Raw genomic sequence first — 19,147 nt, forward strand, 5'->3', positions numbered from 1 at the left:
GCACGCACTCACAAAAAGGTTGCCCACCCCTGTTCTAGACCTACTTTCCTTTCAAGCTTCCAGGTGTTAAGGGAGCATTCCCCAGAGAAGTAGGAAAAAAAATGAAAGACACCCATAAGCAAGTAAGCCAGGGAGCCGTGACAGGCAGTTTGAGGAGCAAGTCTGCGCTCACTGAGGGTCTGGAGCAGTTAGGCTGGATAGATCCTGTGGAACTGTGTGGGCTGAGCTGACCAGCTCACTGAAGGCTGGCCAAGCTAAGCATCCAAACTGAGTTTATTTTTTTTTTTGGTTGAAAACCTTTTCTCAAGTGAACTGATATGATTTAATTTTCTGTATCAAGATATAATGCAGTGGTGTCCTCAATGCTTATTTCTTGGGACACATGGACATGTTTGATTCTATACTAATCCCTGTACCACTTGAGTCCATATGTAATTTTTGGCATTCTCCCCTTCCCTGTTTTATTTTGAGTAGTTATCTCTCATTTCTCATTACTAAATTCATGTCTGCACAATGTATGCCTCTTCTACTTTTATGCTGGCTTAGAAACAAGGAAATGAAGCTGGTTAAAACTAAGTGTAAAGCAAGAGTGAAGAGGGATTTGGTTGTGAGTACAGTCCGTACATCTCAGTGCAAGGCATCACTTTTCCTCCTATAAAACCAGTTTTGTGTTGTATTTTGAAATGACAAGGTTATCCTCCAGACACAGGAGATGTTACTGCGTTCAAAAACACATTTTATTTCTCTCAAATTTTACTCAACTTCCTCAGCTGCTTTCCCTCTCACATGAACTGTTCATCATCTCGGCAGAAATCACTGGAAATCACTGAGTTCTATTTTTGTGTAGATATATACATCAGAGTCTTGTCAGAGAGGAGGCATGGAAGATGTATCAGGTAGCTCTTGTTACTTAACAAGTCACTGTGAAACAGGCGTTTAAAGTCACAATCTTTTGTTTATTTGTTCATTTATGATTCTGTGGATCAGAAGTCAGGCTCCACTGAGGTCTTATTCTTGCTCCACTTGTGTCACTTGCAGACTTAAGCTGGGACATCTGAGATGGCTGGGAAGACTGGCCCTGTCTTACCTCAAGATCTCTCATCCTCCAGGAGGACAGGGAGCCAGCTCAGGTTCTCCCTGTGGGTGCTGGGTTCTAAGATGATGAGAACGGAAGCGGTGAGGCCACTTGAGACCTAAGCTCAGAAGTCCCACATTGTCACCTCAGCCATAGTCTGTAGGTCAAAGCAGGTCACAAGACCAATCCCAACTCAAGTAGTGGAGAAATACACTACATCTCTGAATGAGAGAAGCTGCAAAGAAATTGTGATTATTTTCAATCCACCACAGCAGGAAACCCCAATTCATTATTTTATGAAGGACCAATTAGGCAAAAAGTCTTCTGATTTTAAAATAATCATCATCTCTGGCCCTAACATCTCATTATTTGATTAGTGCTTGTGAATTTACAAAATGCTTTCTGTATTTCATTTATCCACATGACAAACTTTTGAAGTGTGTCTTCTCCTGTTTTCAGATAAAAGATTAGAAGCCCAGAGAAGTTAATGACTCACTCAGGGTCCCAAAGCTATGACGTGGGGGCACCTCCAGTCTATGCTTGTCCCCTGCACTTCTTATGAGGAACTCTATTTCTTTCAAAAGAGTGTGGTCTGCTTGGTTATTATATTCAAGATCAGAAGGGAAGCTGGTTCTTTCCCCCAGTGTGAAGATTGCCAGTTCGGGGCTACCTGTTACAGATGGGCACAGTTTCATCTGGGAGGCACTTTTCCCTAACCATGCCTCTGTGCTGACAAATTTCAGAAGAGTTTCGTGGGAGCTCTTTTATACCAGTAACTAAATTGACTGAACTTCAACTAGAAGCATAGACAGCTGCTGCTACTCAGAAAAGCAGGGCTAACAGCCATCTCCCTCAGGAAAGGTAGAAGTCGATAAGGAACTTTCATGGCTGCTAAGCGTATACAGTGAAATTTGCCAAACCTATTCCCTTCAGAAAGCTACAGTAGCTACCCACTCATTGAGTTATGCCTGCCATGGTTCTCTCACACAACTATTTTTATATTCAGCTGGAAACATGTTTGACCTGTTAAATACTCATCTTTTAAAAAATGATGAAAGGAAAGCTCTGGCCAATTCCGTGAAAATCTTGAGAATTTATTAAAGGGATGTTTTAAAAATGAAATATGCATCATTGAAACAGAACCTCTACACTGGAAAAACAGTGTGAGGGCATATAGAGGGATCAGAGATCATTATTACCCACTGAGAGGGAATGCCAACCTTCACTGACTATTTTGATACATTAGTTACTTACCGAGTGCATTTCTGTGCTTCCTGTGGTTTTTCATCTTAGATGCCAAGGAATCAGAGGTCAGGGTTCTTGGGAAATTGTTCATTGTCCAACACTGTGAATGACAGCACTGAGTTCTCAACTATGTTGTTTTGCAGCTCCCACATTTTTATTGTTGAAGCATTCTTATTTATAACCAATTCTGTGAGAGAGGGCAATTTCCAAACGTATGAGTGGGGAAACAGTCTCTGAGGAGTTAAGTGGCTGTTCTAAATTCACAAATCTAGTCATGTCAAAGGAGGAGCTAAAAACCCATACTATGACTCCTTCCACCTGTCATATTGCTTTTAAAAATATATAATAAGTTATTTTTTTCTAAACATGAAAGAAACCAATGCACTTAAAAACAAAAGACTAAAATAGACAATAAAAATTACCTAGGATCCCCACCCAGAAATGACCCCTGTTCCTCTGCCATCATTTGGCTCTCTTTTCTTTGTGTTTAGTTTGACACAGTTATGTGAATATATAGATTTTACACCTGGTGTTTGTTGTTTAGCTTGTGTTTAAACTTAGGTCAGGAATATTTTTCCATGCTAGTAAAAAAAAATCTTTGAAAATGTAATTGTAAAATGCTGCAGTGATATGATGTCATATGTGTTTTCCATAAACCATTCAGTCCATGCTCTTTTGTTTGACACACAGAGAATATGTTACTTTTATTATAGTAAATAGCAATAGGGTGAAAAATTAAAGATAAATCTTCTTTTATATTTCTGGGTTTTTCCTTTGATCATATTTTTATGGGACTATATGGTAAAAGCTATTATGATTATGAAGGCACTGGGACATTTTTTTTAACTATGAATTCTGCATTAAACTCAAGTGTAATTCAGATTGTGCAAGAAAACATCTCAGTAGTAAACAGCAGGGTTCTAACTACTGGAAATTCTTTTCTACTAGAGTTGGGAACATATTCAATGGATAGGGGCTTCATCTCACAGATTAGATCCTCTTCTATAGATATTAATAATTTCCTTAATGGGCTTCACTGTATTACTTCTGTTCACTGTATCCCTGTTCCAAGATTCTGCTATCAAATCCACAAAATTCACCACTATGAGAGTAAAAAGGGGGAGTGAAAGAAATAACTCAAGGATAGAAAACTGGTGAGAAGGCTGTTGTAGTTATCCCTTCCTTTACATTTATTCCTTCTGCCTGAAATACTAAACATGGGGTTTGTTTGTAACCCCAACACTTGTTTATTTGCACACTCAATTAATACAAAGAAGTACTCTGCCCACTAGAAACCATAAGAGACTTTCATTTCTAATAAAGTTAATATCAATCTTTAATATCCCACATTCAAAAAAAAAAAAAAAACAACTCTTTCGTGGTGCTTTTACTTTTTTACCAAAGTTTAAGGGTCATGGGACCACAAAGAGAGAAAACCACTGTGGTCCATCCCCAGCCCTGATTGGTCCATTTCTTGCTCTGACCTCATAAGGCGCCATTGTGATCCGATTGCCAACCAACCCTATATAAGGTGCTGGCTGAGCCCAGGAAGCTGTGGGTAGACGTGGTTGTTTGGATTTGTTGTTAGTAGTGGATTGGCGGATTGATTGGTTGTTGCTTTTGACCTCTTCCTTCTCCTCATTCTCCTCTTCCCCCTCCTCCTCCTCTTCCTCTTCCTCGCCCTCCTCCTCCTGCTCCCCTCCTACCACTGATCCCCTTCAGTGGAAATTTTTAAATCACCATGTGTGATTTTTTTGAAGACATCCCGGCCAAAGTGGACTGCCAGTTTGGCAATTATGCCCTCCTCAGTAAAATCGGGAGGGGCTCCTTTGGCCAGGTGAGACTGGCCCGGCACCTCATAACCAGCATGAAGGTGGCGGTGAAAATAGTCAACTGTGAAGATCCCGCAGACGTGGCCGAAGAAATTGATTGTCTGAAAGAACTAAACCACCCGAACATCATAAAACTATTTGAGGTGGTCAACACCAACCACCAGGTATACATGTTTATGGAATATGCCCGGGGAGGTACCTTATACAATTATCTAAAGAAGTGGGGTCCTATCTTGGAGACGGAAGCACAAGCCCCATTCCGGCAGCTGCTGTCGGCTGTCCACTACTGTCACCAAAAACATATCGTCCACCATGACATAAAACCCGAAAACATCCTGCTGGACATGGGGTTGAATATCAAACTGGCTGACTTCGGACTGAGTGCTGTGTTCTGCAAGGAGGAAAAACTCAGCATCTTCTGTGGCACTCCCAACTACAAGGCCCCAGAACTGTTCGGGCTTGAACCATACGAGGGCCCGAAGGTGGACGTCTGGAGCATGGGGGTCGTGCTATACAAGATGCTGACCGGAGTACGTCCGTTTGGGGGAAAAACCTTAGAAGAACTGGAGGAGCACATCTTGAGTGGGCACTTTTCTCTTCCGGCTTTTCTATCTGTACCGTGCCACACACTCTTAAAGACAATGATCGACATCGACCCCGGCCGAAGACCCAACGTGGGATTTCTTCTGCAAGATGCCTGGGTGAATATCGGGGAGGCTGACCAAATGACCCCATACATTGAACCAGCCTGCACTGACATCGACCCCCAGGTCACTGAAATCATGCGGACACTTGGGTATGAGCAGGAAGAAATAGAGTCATCCCTCACGGAGAAGAAGTTTAATAGTGTGATGGGCACATACAGGATATTAAACATGCAACTTAACACCGGCATCCAAACAGTAAAAGTAAGCCCCAGGTCCTCCTGTGACTCCAACATAACAGTTTGTACATCCGAGGGGACTTGGAGATCAGAGACGGAAGGCAGCAACCCTCGGAATACACCAACGAGCCCAGAGTTCAGTGTGCCCATCACCACACCACCGGGGGGCCTGGACTGGGGTATTGCCACCCCTCCAATTAGAGTGGAGGTGAAGAGGGTCATCCGGTCATGCAGTGCGCACTTGCAGAACATCAGCCAGCCTGGCAGTGCGCACCTGCAGAACATCAGCCAGGCTGGCAGTGCGCACCTGCAGAACATCAGCCAGGCTGGCAGTGCGCACCTGCAGAACATCAGCCAGCCTGGCAGTGCGCACCTGCAGAACATCAGCCAGGCTGGCAGTGCGCACCTACAGAACATCAGCCAGCCTGGCAGTGCGCACCTGCAGAACATCAGCCAGCCTGGCAGTGCGCACCTGCAGAACATCAGCCAGGCTTGCAGTGCGCACTCGCAGTACATCAGCCAGCCTGGCAGTGCGCACCTGCAGAACATCAGCCAGGCTGGCAGTGCGCACCTGCAGAACATCAGCCAGGCTGGCAGTGCGCACCTGCAGAACATCAGCCAGGCTGGCAGAGAACACATGCAGAACACCAGCCAGCATGCCAGCGAACAATTGAAGAGTACTTCCCAGCCAGACACCAGGGGGGAATTAAGGAAACAGAAACTGAAGCCAGAACTCCAAGGTGACAGTAACGTGTTGCCTGTCACCCAGAACAGTAGCAGCCCCAGAAGCTGCAGTGGAGGCACAGAGAGAACCACCAACAAAGGCGAAGCTAGGCCATCTTGTGAGGAGACCCGAGCCTCTTCACCTGACCATAGCCAGCGCAGAAAAGGGATGGTGAGGAGGCTTTTAGGATTTTTAAAAAGATGCTGCTGCTGCACAGGAGAAAATAAAAAACCACGCGTAAAAATTACGCGGGTGGTACCGATTTAACATTCAAACATGGAGTGTCGGTGGCCACGCTTCACACACCAAGACCAAGAGGAAAAGAGGGTTAAATTGGCCACAGACTAAAGAGAAGACAATGAACTGAGTGAGACCATGACCGGACAGTACACCACAGCACACTAGACCAAAAGCGAGGGGAGGTCAGTTCACCGCCGCTCACATGTCAGAACCTGAGGGGAGGATGGCTAACGACAGCTCACTCGGCCAAGACGTGGGTAGGTCTGTTCACCTGCTACAATACAAATAAACCTTGAGAAAATTATCCTAAGTGAAATATGTCAGACACAAAAACACAGATACTGTATGATTCCACTTATATGAGGTACCTAGTCAACCTCAGAAAATAGATTTGGTGGTTGTCATGGGTTGGTGGTAGGAGGAATGGGCAGTTCAAGGTATAGTTTCAGTTTTGCAAGGAAAAAATTCTGGGGCTTGGTTACACAAAAGTGTGAATATAGCTAATAATACTGAACTGCAACCTTTTAAAAATAGTTAAGGTAATAAATTGTATGTCATGTGTACTTGACCACAATTAAAAGTTAAAAAAAATTTTTTTTAGAAGCAGAAGCAATAGAATCTCAATTTCCTGTTTTGGCAATATATGATATATAGGTAGGGTATTACCATTGGGGTCACTGGGTGATGGGTACAGAAACTTCCTGTGCTATTTTGCAATTTCTTGTGAGTTTATAATTATTTCTAGATAAAAATGTTTTTTAAACAATACTCAAAAATCATCATTTCCTAATTATTTTACTACGATTTGCAATGAACTGTATTCTTGAGATTTTTTTAAGTCTCTTGTACTTCTCTAGTGTTGCACATCACCCCTCAAAAATCTACATTCAGTTGGAAGCTGGAAATCAGTGGGAGTATTTATACCACGGAAATTAGTGAATGCTACAAGCAAGGGCTCCACACTAATAACCCCCAGCCGGTTGTTAAGCTTTTGCCAGGAGCCTGTGGTCCAGGTGTCCTCAGGATTAAAATTAGGTTAGCTCTGAATCCTATGCTTGTGAGAGGATGAGACAAATAAGTGGCGACTAGCTGACCATAGCAGTAACTTAGAAACTTCAAAGCTGGGGATTACACCCCTAGGGGTGTTTCTCCCTAGAGAGCTGTGATAGTTAATGTTTGTGTTCACTTGGCTGAGCTGAGGGAGGCCCAGATAGCTGGTAAAACATTATTTCTGGGTGAATTCTGGAGGCTGTTGCCAGAAGAGATTAGCATTTAAATTGTGTATTAGACTGAGTAAAGAGGATCTACCCTCACCAATGTGGACAGGTATCACCCAATGGATTTTGAGGGCCCGAATAGAACAGAAGGTGGAGGGGAAAATTCTGTTTCTCTTCTGGAGCTGGGATGTCCACTTTCTCTTGTCTTTCTCTGAGTATCAGACATCGGAGCTCCTGGTTCTCCAGCCTTCAGACTCTGGGACTTACACTAGCAGCCCTGGTTCTCAGGCCTTCACATTGGGCTGAATTATACAACCGCTTTCCTGGTTCTCTAAGCCTGCAGACGGCAGATCATGGGACTTCTCGGCCTCCATACCATGGTGAGTCAATTCCTATAATAAATGTCCTCTTACATATGTGTATCTATTTATCTATAGTTTCTCAACTGGCTCTGTTCCCCTGGAGAACTCTGACTCATACAGAGGTAAAGGGGACAGACCTGACCTGCAGGGTTGTTTTGAGAGGCGAGGGTCGACTGAGTGTGTGTTTTCTTGACAGCGGGTTTTCTCATGCTTGGAGCTCTCTCTCCCCCAGGGCTCACCTGCTCTCCATCTCCTGAATTCATTGGAAGTGAAGCAGAGTGGGGGGCGGCGGGGAGGGGGTCTGGCTTTCCTCCATTTCCTGCTCTTGTGGTGGAGACATCTCTTTTCTTTTCATTCCCATTGAAGATTTTATTACACCTGTGTGGCTCTTACATAAAGTGAGGTAAGAGTCCACGAGGGTTGAGGATCTCAGGGCAAGGCGTTCCACCAGCTAAAGCAGTGGTTCTCACCTTCCTAATGCCGCGACCCTTTCATACAGTTCCTCATGTTGTGGTGACCCCCAACCATAAAATCATTTTCGTTGCTACTTCATCACTGTAATTTTGCTACTGTAAACAATATGTAATTATAGATGTGTTTTCCGATGGTCTTAGGCGACCCCTGTGAAAGGGTCATTCGACCCCCAAAGGGGTCGCGACCCACAGGTTGAGAACCGCTGGTCTAGAGGCAGTTCTCCCTGCAGTTCACTCCAGTGATGGGAAGGAGTCAGTTGCCCTAGGCTGAGCCCTTTTCTCCTTGATTGTGTCTCGCGGAAGTTGGGAAACATTCCTTCCTGGGTGGTGCTCTTGGATGGCTGAATGTGGGAAAGAAACTCAGAATAACTGTTGGATAAGCCAGGTCAGATGCTTGAGTGAGTTTGTATCCGCATTGCTCAAAAGTTCCTATCGCTGCTCTTTTGAAGTTGCAGTTTTGACTGACAACTTGGGCCTTGGGTCTGCAGGCCTTGTCCACCCTGCTGGTAGAAAATCCTTATCCTCTTGCTTTGCGATGTGACTGCTCATAGTTGGGATGAGTTGGTTGAGCGGCCGGTCCGGTTCCTTCTCTTTCCCGCGGCGCCGCCAACCCTTCTCTTCCCCCCGGGGAAACCGACGTGCCCACGAGCAATGCGGCGCCCGGTGCCTACCTGGTCGTCCTCAAAAATGATTTTGGCCGGGATTTCCTTGCGAATGATCTTCCCGAAGATCGTGTCGCCACCAGGCCGAGCGGCCTGAGCCTTGGCGATCTCATCTGCCTTCGTGGCCTCGATTCCGCCAGGCTACCAGGGGCGCAGCGCGGGCGGAGGGAGGAGCTGGGAGCCGGCCCAAGACCCAGCCTGGGGGAGGTCCTCCATCCCGGGCTTCAGGAGCCGGGGAGACCGTTTTCTTTATTCTTTTTTTAAATTTATTTATTTATTTTTTAATATGTTTTTATTGACGTCTTACAGAGAGGAAGGGAGAGGGAGAGGGATAGAGAGAAACATCGATGAGAGAGAAACATCCATCAGTTGCCTCCTGCACACCCCCTCCTGGGGATGTGCCCGCAACCAAGGTGCATGCCCTTGGCCGGAATCGAACCTGGGACCCTTGAGTCCAAAGGCCGAGGCTCTATCCACTGAGCCAAACCGGTCAGGGCTTCTTTATTCTTTTCCTGTCTCTCAGAGTGGAGTTGCTAGTGTAAGCCGGCTCTCGCTGGCTTTAAGGACCCTTGCGGGGAACACTGGAGGCTGTGCCTGGGAAGATCCGCTAATCCAGGCAGGGTTTGCGGGGTGAGGCGCCCTGGCCCTTTCATTTCTCAGCTACGGGAGGTCTTGGCTCCAGGACGTAAGCCCTCCTTGCATCATTTTTATTTTTCTCCCTCCAACAGTGATTCTCAACCTGAACTGCGCGTTAAAATCACTTGGAGAGTTTTTAACAAAAACCTGGCTGCAACCCAGGTCAACTCAACCAGACTCTGGGGTAAGACCCAGGCATCGGCGGTAAGGTAAGCCTCCCCACCCTGATGTACAAAGACTCTTTCCCAGCAGTCACCCACTTGATGTCAAATGCCCGACCTTAAAGTACCTAAACCTGCCCTAACCCCACATCCTCCTTCGCATTTTTGCTCCTTTTTAAGATATATATATATATTTCTCATCTTTTTGGAGCCCATTTCCCTCTTGTTGAAACCATTGAGGACCGCTGCTTACAAAATCCTATAGGTAATTGCAGTTATCATACTGGACCTCTTGGCGTCATTGGCCACTGTAGGCCGTTACCTCTCCCCACCCTCTCTGGGTGCTGTTTCTCCTTCACAGGGAGCCTCCTGTTCCAGCCTCTCGTGCAGTCTGTTCTTGGCCCTCTTCTCTAGCTAGCAGTCTCCAAGTGTCCTTCTTAAGAAGAATTAACCACACCTCCCGGACGACCCTCAATTATTGTATTTTACCGCTCTGTCTTGGCAGAATGACTGATAGCGGCCCCCTTTCATATCAGCAGTTCCCCATTGGTTATTTTTGCTGTCAAAATTAATAGGGCAATTGGTAAAATCTAAATAATGCCTGTAAATTATATAATAGTTTTGAAAATCATGCTAATTTCTTCACATATCCACAGCAAAATTATCAAAATCAGTTGATATATGCTGGGGCTCTATAACTGAAGTTTCTAAAATGTTTCCCAGTGATGCAGTTGCTGCTGGGCCTGAAACCATACTTTGAGAACCACTGATGTAAGAGAGTGGCCTTTTTTATAGGAAACAACCCACTAAAATATTTAGGAGTATAGGGGTTTCATGTTTGCATGAAAGAGATTTTTTAAAAACCCACATCCGTATATAGATTAAAAAACTAAAGCAATTGTGGTAAAATATTAACATTTGGGGAACATGAGTGAAAGGTATATGCAAATTCTATTGCAATTTCCTGTAAGTCTGAAATTGTCAAAAAGTAAAAAGAAAAATATGTACTGGTTGAGATAATAAATGATATGGTCACCTTTCATTAAGTCTGAGGGCTGAGACTTACTGACACTCCAGTATTTATCATCTAACCTATTCTTCACTTAATTCCAATTTGGTCTATGGTATATATTACTGCCCACTCACCACCTCCATTTGGGTGTCTATTAGGCACTTCAAATTTATTTTTGCTTTCAATTGTTTGTGTCACAATAAACAATCCAACAAAAAGCTCCTCCTGCAGAATTCCATATCTATTGTAATGCCATTCAATGGAATTGCTCAAGCCAAAAGCCTTGAAATCAGCCTTAACTCTTCTGTCTGTACTTTCAGCACATTTCATGCGTGTAATCATTTCTCACCTCTACTCCACCACCTTAACCCAAGCTACTATCATATAGATGGCCATGTCCTAATCTCAGGAGCCTATGAGTATGTTACTTTATATGGCAATGGGGTTTTGCTTGTGTAATTAAGTTAAGGATCTTGAAGTAAGGAGATTCCTGGATTTTTTTTTTTCAAAACTTGAATATAATATACTATTGTCTTCTCACACTGACCTGAGAAGTCAGGTGCCATTCTGATCACATGCCAGTGTATGTGAACTGTTTTTTTCTCTCCGATTTTTCCTTTTATCAGCATTGTGCTGACCTTACATCATGAGCCATAGTATGGGTTTTGTGTTGGGCACTTGGTGGAGCCCTTTCAATCTAGTAACTCAAGCACCTCACTTGGTGAAATTTCCTTAATTTATTCTCCCTTTTAATTTCTGTTTTCTCTGTTCTCTCTTGTTGGAGCCATCTAGATCACTCCCTTAATTATCTTTTCTCTCCTCAATTTTTATTTGTCAACTTAATCTCTGCTTTTACTAATTTGACATCCGTAAGCTTTTGGGAGTTACTGAACATTCCTTTTTAAAAAGTCCTCATCTGAGGATATGTTTACTGATTTTTTAGAGAGGGAGGAGAGAAAGAGAGAAACGTCAACGTGAAAGATAGACGTCAATCGGGCTGCCTCCCACACTCTCCCTGACCGGGGATCAAATCCAAAACCAAGCATCTGCTCCAACGGGAAATAGAACCTGAAGCTTTCTGGTGTGCAGGACGATGCTTCAACCAACTGAGCCACCCGGCCAGGGCCTAAAGGCTCCTTTTTAAATTTTTCTTTTTGTTTTTATTGCATGTTTGCAATAACTTGGGAGTTAAGTGTAGTTGTCTCTCTGTTTTCTGCTCCTTGTTTCCTGTTTCTGTTTTGCTGTATGCCTTTGAAGTTAGAGGAGTTCAAAAATATATAAAATATTTAAAACAGTACCTAGCACACATGATATACTCAGTAAATGTTAGATATTGTCTGGTGAATGGACTGGAGAAAAGGAGGAATGGTGACAGAGTAACAAACCTTTTTAAGTAGTCTAAGAAACGGATGGGGCCCTAACCGGTTTGGCTCAGTGGATAGAGCGTCGGCCTGCGGACTGAAAGGTCCCAGGTTCGATTCTGGTCAAGGGCATGTACCTGGGTTGCGGGCACATCCCCAGTAGGGGGCGTGCAGGAGGCAGCTGATCGATGTTTCTCTCTCATCCATGTTTCTAACTCTCTATCCCTCTCCCTTCCTCTCTGTAAAAGTTCAATGAAATATATTTTTAAAAAAGAAAGAAACGGATGGGGAGCATCTGAACTTAAATAGTTTGGGGCTATGGTGGATATACAAAAATTAGACATCCTAAAGTTCCCACATGAAGTGTAAGGTATATTTAGAGATGATTTTAAAATTTCTGGCTTGAGAAAGACTGTGTCTTCCATTACTGAAATTGAGAAGACAGGAGAAAAAGCAGTATTGGGGGAATAACATTGAGTATTCTTTTGGACTTGAGAAGTATGAGGTGGCTTTTGGCTAGGCTCCGCCCTTCAGTCCTGACTGGCTATGCGGCACTGGGTTGGGTCTTAGAGTCTAGGCTGGGCACTTCGGAACTAGTGTCAGCCCTTAGGCCTTAGCTGGGCTAGTCCGGGCTAGGGCCATGACAATCATATTCATCCGGGCCTTGGGGAAGCCCCGGTCTCCACCAGAGTGCCTTACAGGAAAGGACCCATCAGGGAGCATCCTGGCCCAGGAGCCAGAGGTTGAAAGGGCTGCTGACTCTCAAGGAGAGGTGCCTGTGGAAATCACTGACACAGGCTGGGTTCCTTGGGCCTGTGGGAAGAACAGGTATTGCTTAGGGGCGGGACTTTGGGGCGAGGTTCCGCCCTCCAGGCAGGGTTTGGCTGTTCCTGGCTGGGCTCTTTAGGGCTGGGCTCTTTAGGGCTGGGCTCCCCAATCAGGACTGGCTACAGCTGTTGGGGTTAGGGCTCAGCTGGGCTCTGCCAGGCTCCGCTCCGCCTTTCGGGACTAGTTTTTGTGTTTTTTAAAGAAGTGCGAGGTGGCCTCAGTCTATCGCTAAATCCTCCTCACAATCTGACTCCTACCAGAGTGCCAGGCTCTTTTCTCTCCATTTTTTAACATAATCTTGTAAAAATCAGGTGTCAGCATTCTACCTATTTTTTGAGAAATCACAATTGAACTTGCCTGAGTTACCCAAAACATCTTCCTTCTGAGCTCTCTTAAGATTTAATAAGTTCACGAATTTGTGTATACTAGTATATGCCTCACTTTAAGAACAGAAGAAGGCCTCCATATCTTAAGAAAAATGATAAAACATACCAGACAGGTAAAGTTGTTTACCTTGGCAGACTGGTTTTGCAGGGGAATTACTAACTTTTTAACTATCTTTATATTGTTTTGTTTCAAAGACCTGGGTATTATTTTTGTAAATAAAGGTTTTTAATTTAAAGATAAATAATCAATGTAAAGGTATTTCCAGAAACCCTGGTTTTCATCAGCTACTTTGAAAAATAGTCAATGAAACGAACAGAACAGAATTACTACTTATGTAATTATGTAATTACATACTTGTAATTATGTAAAATGTGATTTTTTTTTCTTTTGCTGTCTGACTTCTTATTTTCTTGATAGGTTTTACAGCTCTTTAAAAGATTGCACAGGACCAGACAAAAAGTTTTTAAAAATGATCCCAGAGCATTAGAAGGTAAGCTTACTTATTTTCCTTTGGAACAAGTCTATTCTTCAGATGGCTGCTCATATATCCAAGAGACCCTGTATAGTCAAGCTTCATCTTAGGGAATGGCCTTCACTACCTCTTCCCTGATGTTGTTATGTGTTATGAAGATTAGTTTACAATTACACTTTTTTGAGGAGTATACACTTAAAGAAAATTAAAGTCCTTTCCCTATTTTATTATCACAATTTCACACACTCTAGGACTAGATACTACCATATTGTTAATGCCTTGTGTCATTCTAGAAGTGACAGCACCTAAGAAAGAGAATCTATTCCAAGCAATTCCACATTTAGCATTTCACTGTTTTAAGTGATTTCTATCTTACCTGGTTCTGTGTTGGTCATGTTCACTTCCAATCCTCATACATTTCTAAACCTCTTTACCTAGGTTAAGTGTCTCCACTGTCCCAGGAAATTCTAGTTTTTGTAATTCACCAATAAGAATTTCTTGAATATTAAAATATATGCCTTATATTGTACTTTACACAAATTCCTCATTTAATTATTATAACAACCCTGTGATATAGTTGCTATTACAGTAAACCCTTGATTTTGTGGAGATTGATTTAACAGAATTAGGATTTAATGGAAAAATTTCTAGCCTGGCCAAAACCGGTTTGGCTCAGTGAATGGAGCGTTGGCCTGCGGACTGAAGGGTCCCAGGTTCGGTTCCGGTCAAGGGCATGTATCTGGGTTACGGGCACATCTCCAGTAGGAGATGTGCAGGGGGCAGCTGATAGATGTTTCTCTCTCATCGATGTTTCTGACTATCTCTCTCCCTTCCTCTCTGTAAAAAATCAGTAAAATATATTTTAAAAAAAAATTTCTAGCCTGTATCTCATGTGAAATTAATTTAACACCCTATTAATTTTAAAATGCTTTAAACCAAGATTTGTTTATAATTAAATAGATAAATTTGTTGTTTTGTTTATTTGTTATTAAAAAATTTATTTTTAACAAATTTTACTGAATAAGCCATATGTTTGAAAAATACTAGTAATTTCACCAACATAAATAAATGTTACATATCTACAACCATAGTTTGCATATTTAAATCCAGGAGTGATTGTTCGTAACAATGTTCAGCAAATGATTAGCATTTGATCACAGATACCAAAGCATTAGAAGTTAAGTATTTGTTTGTTTTCCCTTTGTAACATCCCACGGGGTAATTGGTTCTAGTGTTGCATGGCGTGACTTTCTGCAGCAGTTTTAATGCATGCCACCCATCTTCTGACATGAGCTAAGCCATGCCTGCCCCAGACGTGTGCATTTGTTTATTCACAGTGACTGGTGAATGCACACATTTACTAGACCTATTTAGTATAAATTTAAAAGTACAGTCATACATGTAGAAAAGTTTTCTGTGAAATTAAACTTTCATACATAATTTTAATTACACAAATGCATCTACATTTGTCAATTTTTTAACATAGACATTTGGAAAACCTGTCTACTACATAAATATAAAAGGCTAATATGCATAGTGTCCCCTCGGGAGTTCAACCAGGAGACCGGGAGTTCGATCACTCACTATGTTGTGCGCTGACCACCAGGAGGCAGCACAGAACAAAGGAAGGCCCTGGCCGGCAGCCAGAAGGCCCCAATCGGCTCTGATCACCAGCCAGATCTAGGGACCCTACCTGTGCACGAATTTCGTGCACCAGACCTCTAGTTTTATTATAAAATGGACTGTCAGCTTTAACAGACACCCTGCCTCACCTGAATTAGTCCATTATATCGAGGTTTTACTGTATGATTTCTGTTAAGATAAGAAACTAACAAATGTGAAAGAATTTGCCCCACATTTACTTAGCAAGAGGTAGAGCGAGGATTCAGCCTAACCAGTCTGGTTCCAATGCCCAAACTCTGAACCACCTTGCATATTGAAATTCTGAAGCATAAAAGGAAGGTTTTATGACTACTCTCCCATCAAAATAGCATATTTTTGTTGCTTTAAACGTTTTTAAGTGAAGTAAGTATAAGAACAGGTAACACTGTATGTTTACTAAGCACTTTATGTGGATCATTCCATTAAATGCTTACGGCAATACAGTAAGGCAGTTTGTCAGGTTAAACTGAATGATGCTGCTGTAATGATGCTGAAGTCTCAGTGGTGTACATGAACAAAAGTTTTATTTATCATTTACTTTACATGTCAGCCACGGTGCTCAGAGCTTCTATATATTTATTTTAATTTGTGTATGTATGTCTGGGTTAATGTGCTTGTAAGTATTGAGTTTTGCCATCTTAAAAACATTTTAAGTTAAATTCTTAGATTTATAGAAACAAAGAATTACGTTGGATTTATTGAATCTAATATCTTGAAGTACACCAATGAAATTGGAAGTGAAAAGCAGGAAACAAAAGTATTAGAGTGCTAAAGGTTTATATTAGATTTAATTACAAACTTGCCCGCCTGTCATAAGTTCTCCAAGAGACTGCTTTAATAAATTTCTGATTTTTATACTTTATTTTACATGGAGCAAATATATTTCCTCTACTAGAGAAGTAGTCATTCATAATGAATAACATGTAAATTATTGGGGCAGGAATTGTGAATTAGAAAAGCAAATAACTTTATGTATTTTTCTTTCTGTAGCAGCCAGAATAAAAATAAATGAAGAATTCAAAAATAATAAAAATGAAGCATCTTCTAAGAAAATAGAAGAGGTACAGTAATTGAATTTTTCAATTTTACAATAAAATGCTTGTAAATTGTATTAGCAACTAGAGCAGTGGTTCTCAACCTTCTGGCCCTTTAAATACAGTTCCTCGTGTTGTGACCCAACCATAACATTATTTTTGTTGCTACTTCATAACTGTAATGTTGCTACTGTTATGAATCGTCATGTAAATATCTGATATGCAGGATGGTCTTAGGCGACCCCTGTGATAGGGTCGTTCAACGCCAAAGGTGTCGCGACCCACAGGTTGAGAACCACAGAACTAGAGGAAATGATGAAAATAGAGGGATTATGTGAAATAAAAACCCGATAGTTAAAGCAACTGTAGATAACCTTCACTTGTTTGGTATGGCTCACCTCCTCTGGGTCATCTGCCTACAGCCATAAGAAAACAAGTTGCCTGGTAAAAAGAACAAGGATGGTAGCCCTGGTCAAAACAAGAGCAGCTGAATCAACTCAGACACCCACAGAAGTGCTATCTTCACTGAAGGCAACTGACTGAAACTGAAAAGAATGAGTGCTGTGTTACCTCAGAACTATAGAGGAAACACCTACTCATTTAGCTCAACTACACATATATATATTTTTTAAATTCCTGTCTTGGCAATGGAAGTTAACCAGCCACAGTTCATGAACACTCCTGGTTTGCCTTTAATATTTGCATTTTAGTCAATTGTTTAAGACAGTCTACTGAAATTAGTCCGTGAGCTCCCTGGTACTCCCAATGCATATTCATTGAAAACATTCACAATGATTTGTTTCCTGTATAAAATCATGCTGCGTATATACACTATCTCAGTTTTGAGCTTCCTAAATATTCCTGTTTCTAACCTTGGATAAATATAGGGAAAGAACCCATAGGAAGAAAATGAAAAATGGAAAACTATTTGCAGGGGTAGTTATGATTCCAAGAATTGGTTTGATAATAAGGAAAGTATAAATTAGAGAAATTCTTCTGTGTTTAAATAAAATTTCTGAATGTTAATTTTTTTATGAAAATCATTTATATTTTGAAAAATGTATTTTTGAAACAGTAAATGTCTATAATAAGCCAACGAGACAAAATGAAATAGCTTAAGAATTTCTATTCCTGTAATATAAACAAAAAAGGGAAAGATTTCCCTTAAGCATATGATAGGGCAAACAGGGACTATGAAATCTTACTCATGTAGAAGTTAAGATGACATTAGAGTAAAGTTATGAATTGAAGTTAAAAGGTATATATGGAGGTTTGTCCTATTTGTTATTTAGTAAACTGATAACAATTTGGCAATTTCTAAATTTTTAAATCATGATTTAAACTTCTAAAATTTTTTACATTTTAAATTGTTCATATCAACTAAACTGAGAAAATGAACTAAAACCTCCCAAGTTCATTTTACTTTTAGAGTACTAATTTAACATTAAGCAATCTAGAAATTAGATATTTGTTATATATAAATACATATGGTACTTTCTACAACTCTTCATATGTTAAATATTTAGTAGCTTTTGGATAATTACATTGTCATATATTAGAGGGTTTGTTAGACTTGGCACCAAAAGGAAACTTAAGCATCCTCTATACCAGCAGTTTTCCAACTTTTTGGTCTCAAGACCCCTTTACCTTCTTAAAAATTGAGTACCCTAAAAAGTGCTGTTTATGTGTTATACTTATCAGTATTTACTATATTAGAATTTAAAGCTGAAAAATTTAAAATAGATATTGATTGAATCATTTGAAAACAATAGACCCATTACATGTTAAAAAAATACATTATTTATGAAAAATACTACATTTTCAAAATAATTTAGTTAGAAGAATGGCATGCTTTACATTTTTTAAATCTCTTTAATGTCTGGCTTAATAGAAGTCAGCTATATTCTATCTGCTTCCTCATTCAGCATGTTTTTTAGGTTGAAGTATATGAAGAAAATTCAGTCTCACACAAGTAGTTGGAAAGGTAAAGGAGTATATAATAGCCTTTTCCAAAAATTGTGAATATTCTTTGAAACTATACATCACCAAGTGATAAATTTCCTTAAAGGTTAGTTTCAATGTAGAACTCTATTCCTATTAGTCCAATGGAAGTTATATATTTAAAAAGTATATATATATTTTGGCTCTAGAATTCATACACACCACCTCTTGGTCTCCTCTAATCCCTTGCTCCTCATTTATCCTTGTTCCCAGCCTTAGACCTAGGACTCCACTTAGCTTCTGCACCTCCAAGGAGGAGGCCCTATTTCCCCCTTTCTCTGCCTTGCCAAGAAGCTTCTCAAGTCTGTCAGCGTGTGAGGTTTTGGTCATCCACAGGCTTTCATGTCAATTAATGGCAGCTCCCTCCTCTTGATGTTCAGACCAATATCCTTTGTGCTGTCTTGACTGCTTTCCTTCTCTCACACTTTAATCTGGCAGCAGATCCTATTGGCTTAACCTTCAAAATATACGTAGAATTCAACCACTTCTCCCCCTCCTCATCATTATCTCCAGGTTCAAGTTACCATCATTTCTCACTGAGTTGTTACAACAGCCTCCTCCTGGGTCTTTCTTCTTTTGCCCTAAATTCCTACAGCCTGGTCTCAATACTTTTAAAGGCAGAGTGAACCTTTTTTTTTTTTAAGGCATATTCTATCCTTCCTCTGCTCACAACCTCCATGACTCCTCATCCCATGACCTATAAGAGCATATCATCTGACCTCTGTTAACTTCCCTCCTCACTTCACTCATTTTCAAGAAAAAAATCTAGCAAATACCCAAGTCTGAATAATCATAGTTTGTCTGCCTATCAGTGGTTCATTCAAGTACAAATGGTATTTCATAGAGAAAACTCTACTTCTCACAACTCAAACAGTGTAGA

The 19,147-nt window shown here is 41.3% G+C and overlaps 1 protein-coding gene across 1 annotated transcript; it reads left to right on the top strand.

The window, feature by feature from the left end:
- Nucleotides 1-4,061: 4,061 nt before the first annotated feature.
- On the top strand, nucleotides 4,062-8,810 carry LOC132223033 (serine/threonine-protein kinase MARK2-like). Its single transcript, XM_059678418.1, has 3 exons — nucleotides 4,062-5,268; nucleotides 6,857-7,034; nucleotides 8,603-8,810. The coding sequence occupies exons 1-3, from the start codon at nucleotides 4,062-4,064 to the stop codon at nucleotides 8,808-8,810; spliced, it is 1,593 nt and encodes a 530-aa protein (XP_059534401.1).
- Nucleotides 8,811-19,147: the final 10,337 nt, after the last annotated feature.

Source organism: Myotis daubentonii, chromosome 21 (genome assembly GCF_963259705.1).
Source record: "Myotis daubentonii chromosome 21, mMyoDau2.1, whole genome shotgun sequence".
Lineage (NCBI taxonomy): Eukaryota > Metazoa > Chordata > Mammalia > Chiroptera > Vespertilionidae > Myotis > Myotis daubentonii.

Coding starts and splice junctions, on each gene's coding strand:
- LOC132223033 (XM_059678418.1), top strand. CDS start 4,062: ATGTGTGATTTTTTTGAAGACATCCCGGCCAAAGTGGACTGCCAGTTT. Junction 5,269..6,856: donor GAGGGTCATCCGGTCATGCA/GTGCGCACTTGC, acceptor GTACTTCTCTAG/TGTTGCACATCACCCCTCAA. Junction 7,035..8,602: donor GTCCTCAGGATTAAAATTAG/GTTAGCTCTGAA, acceptor GACTGCTCATAG/TTGGGATGAGTTGGTTGAGC.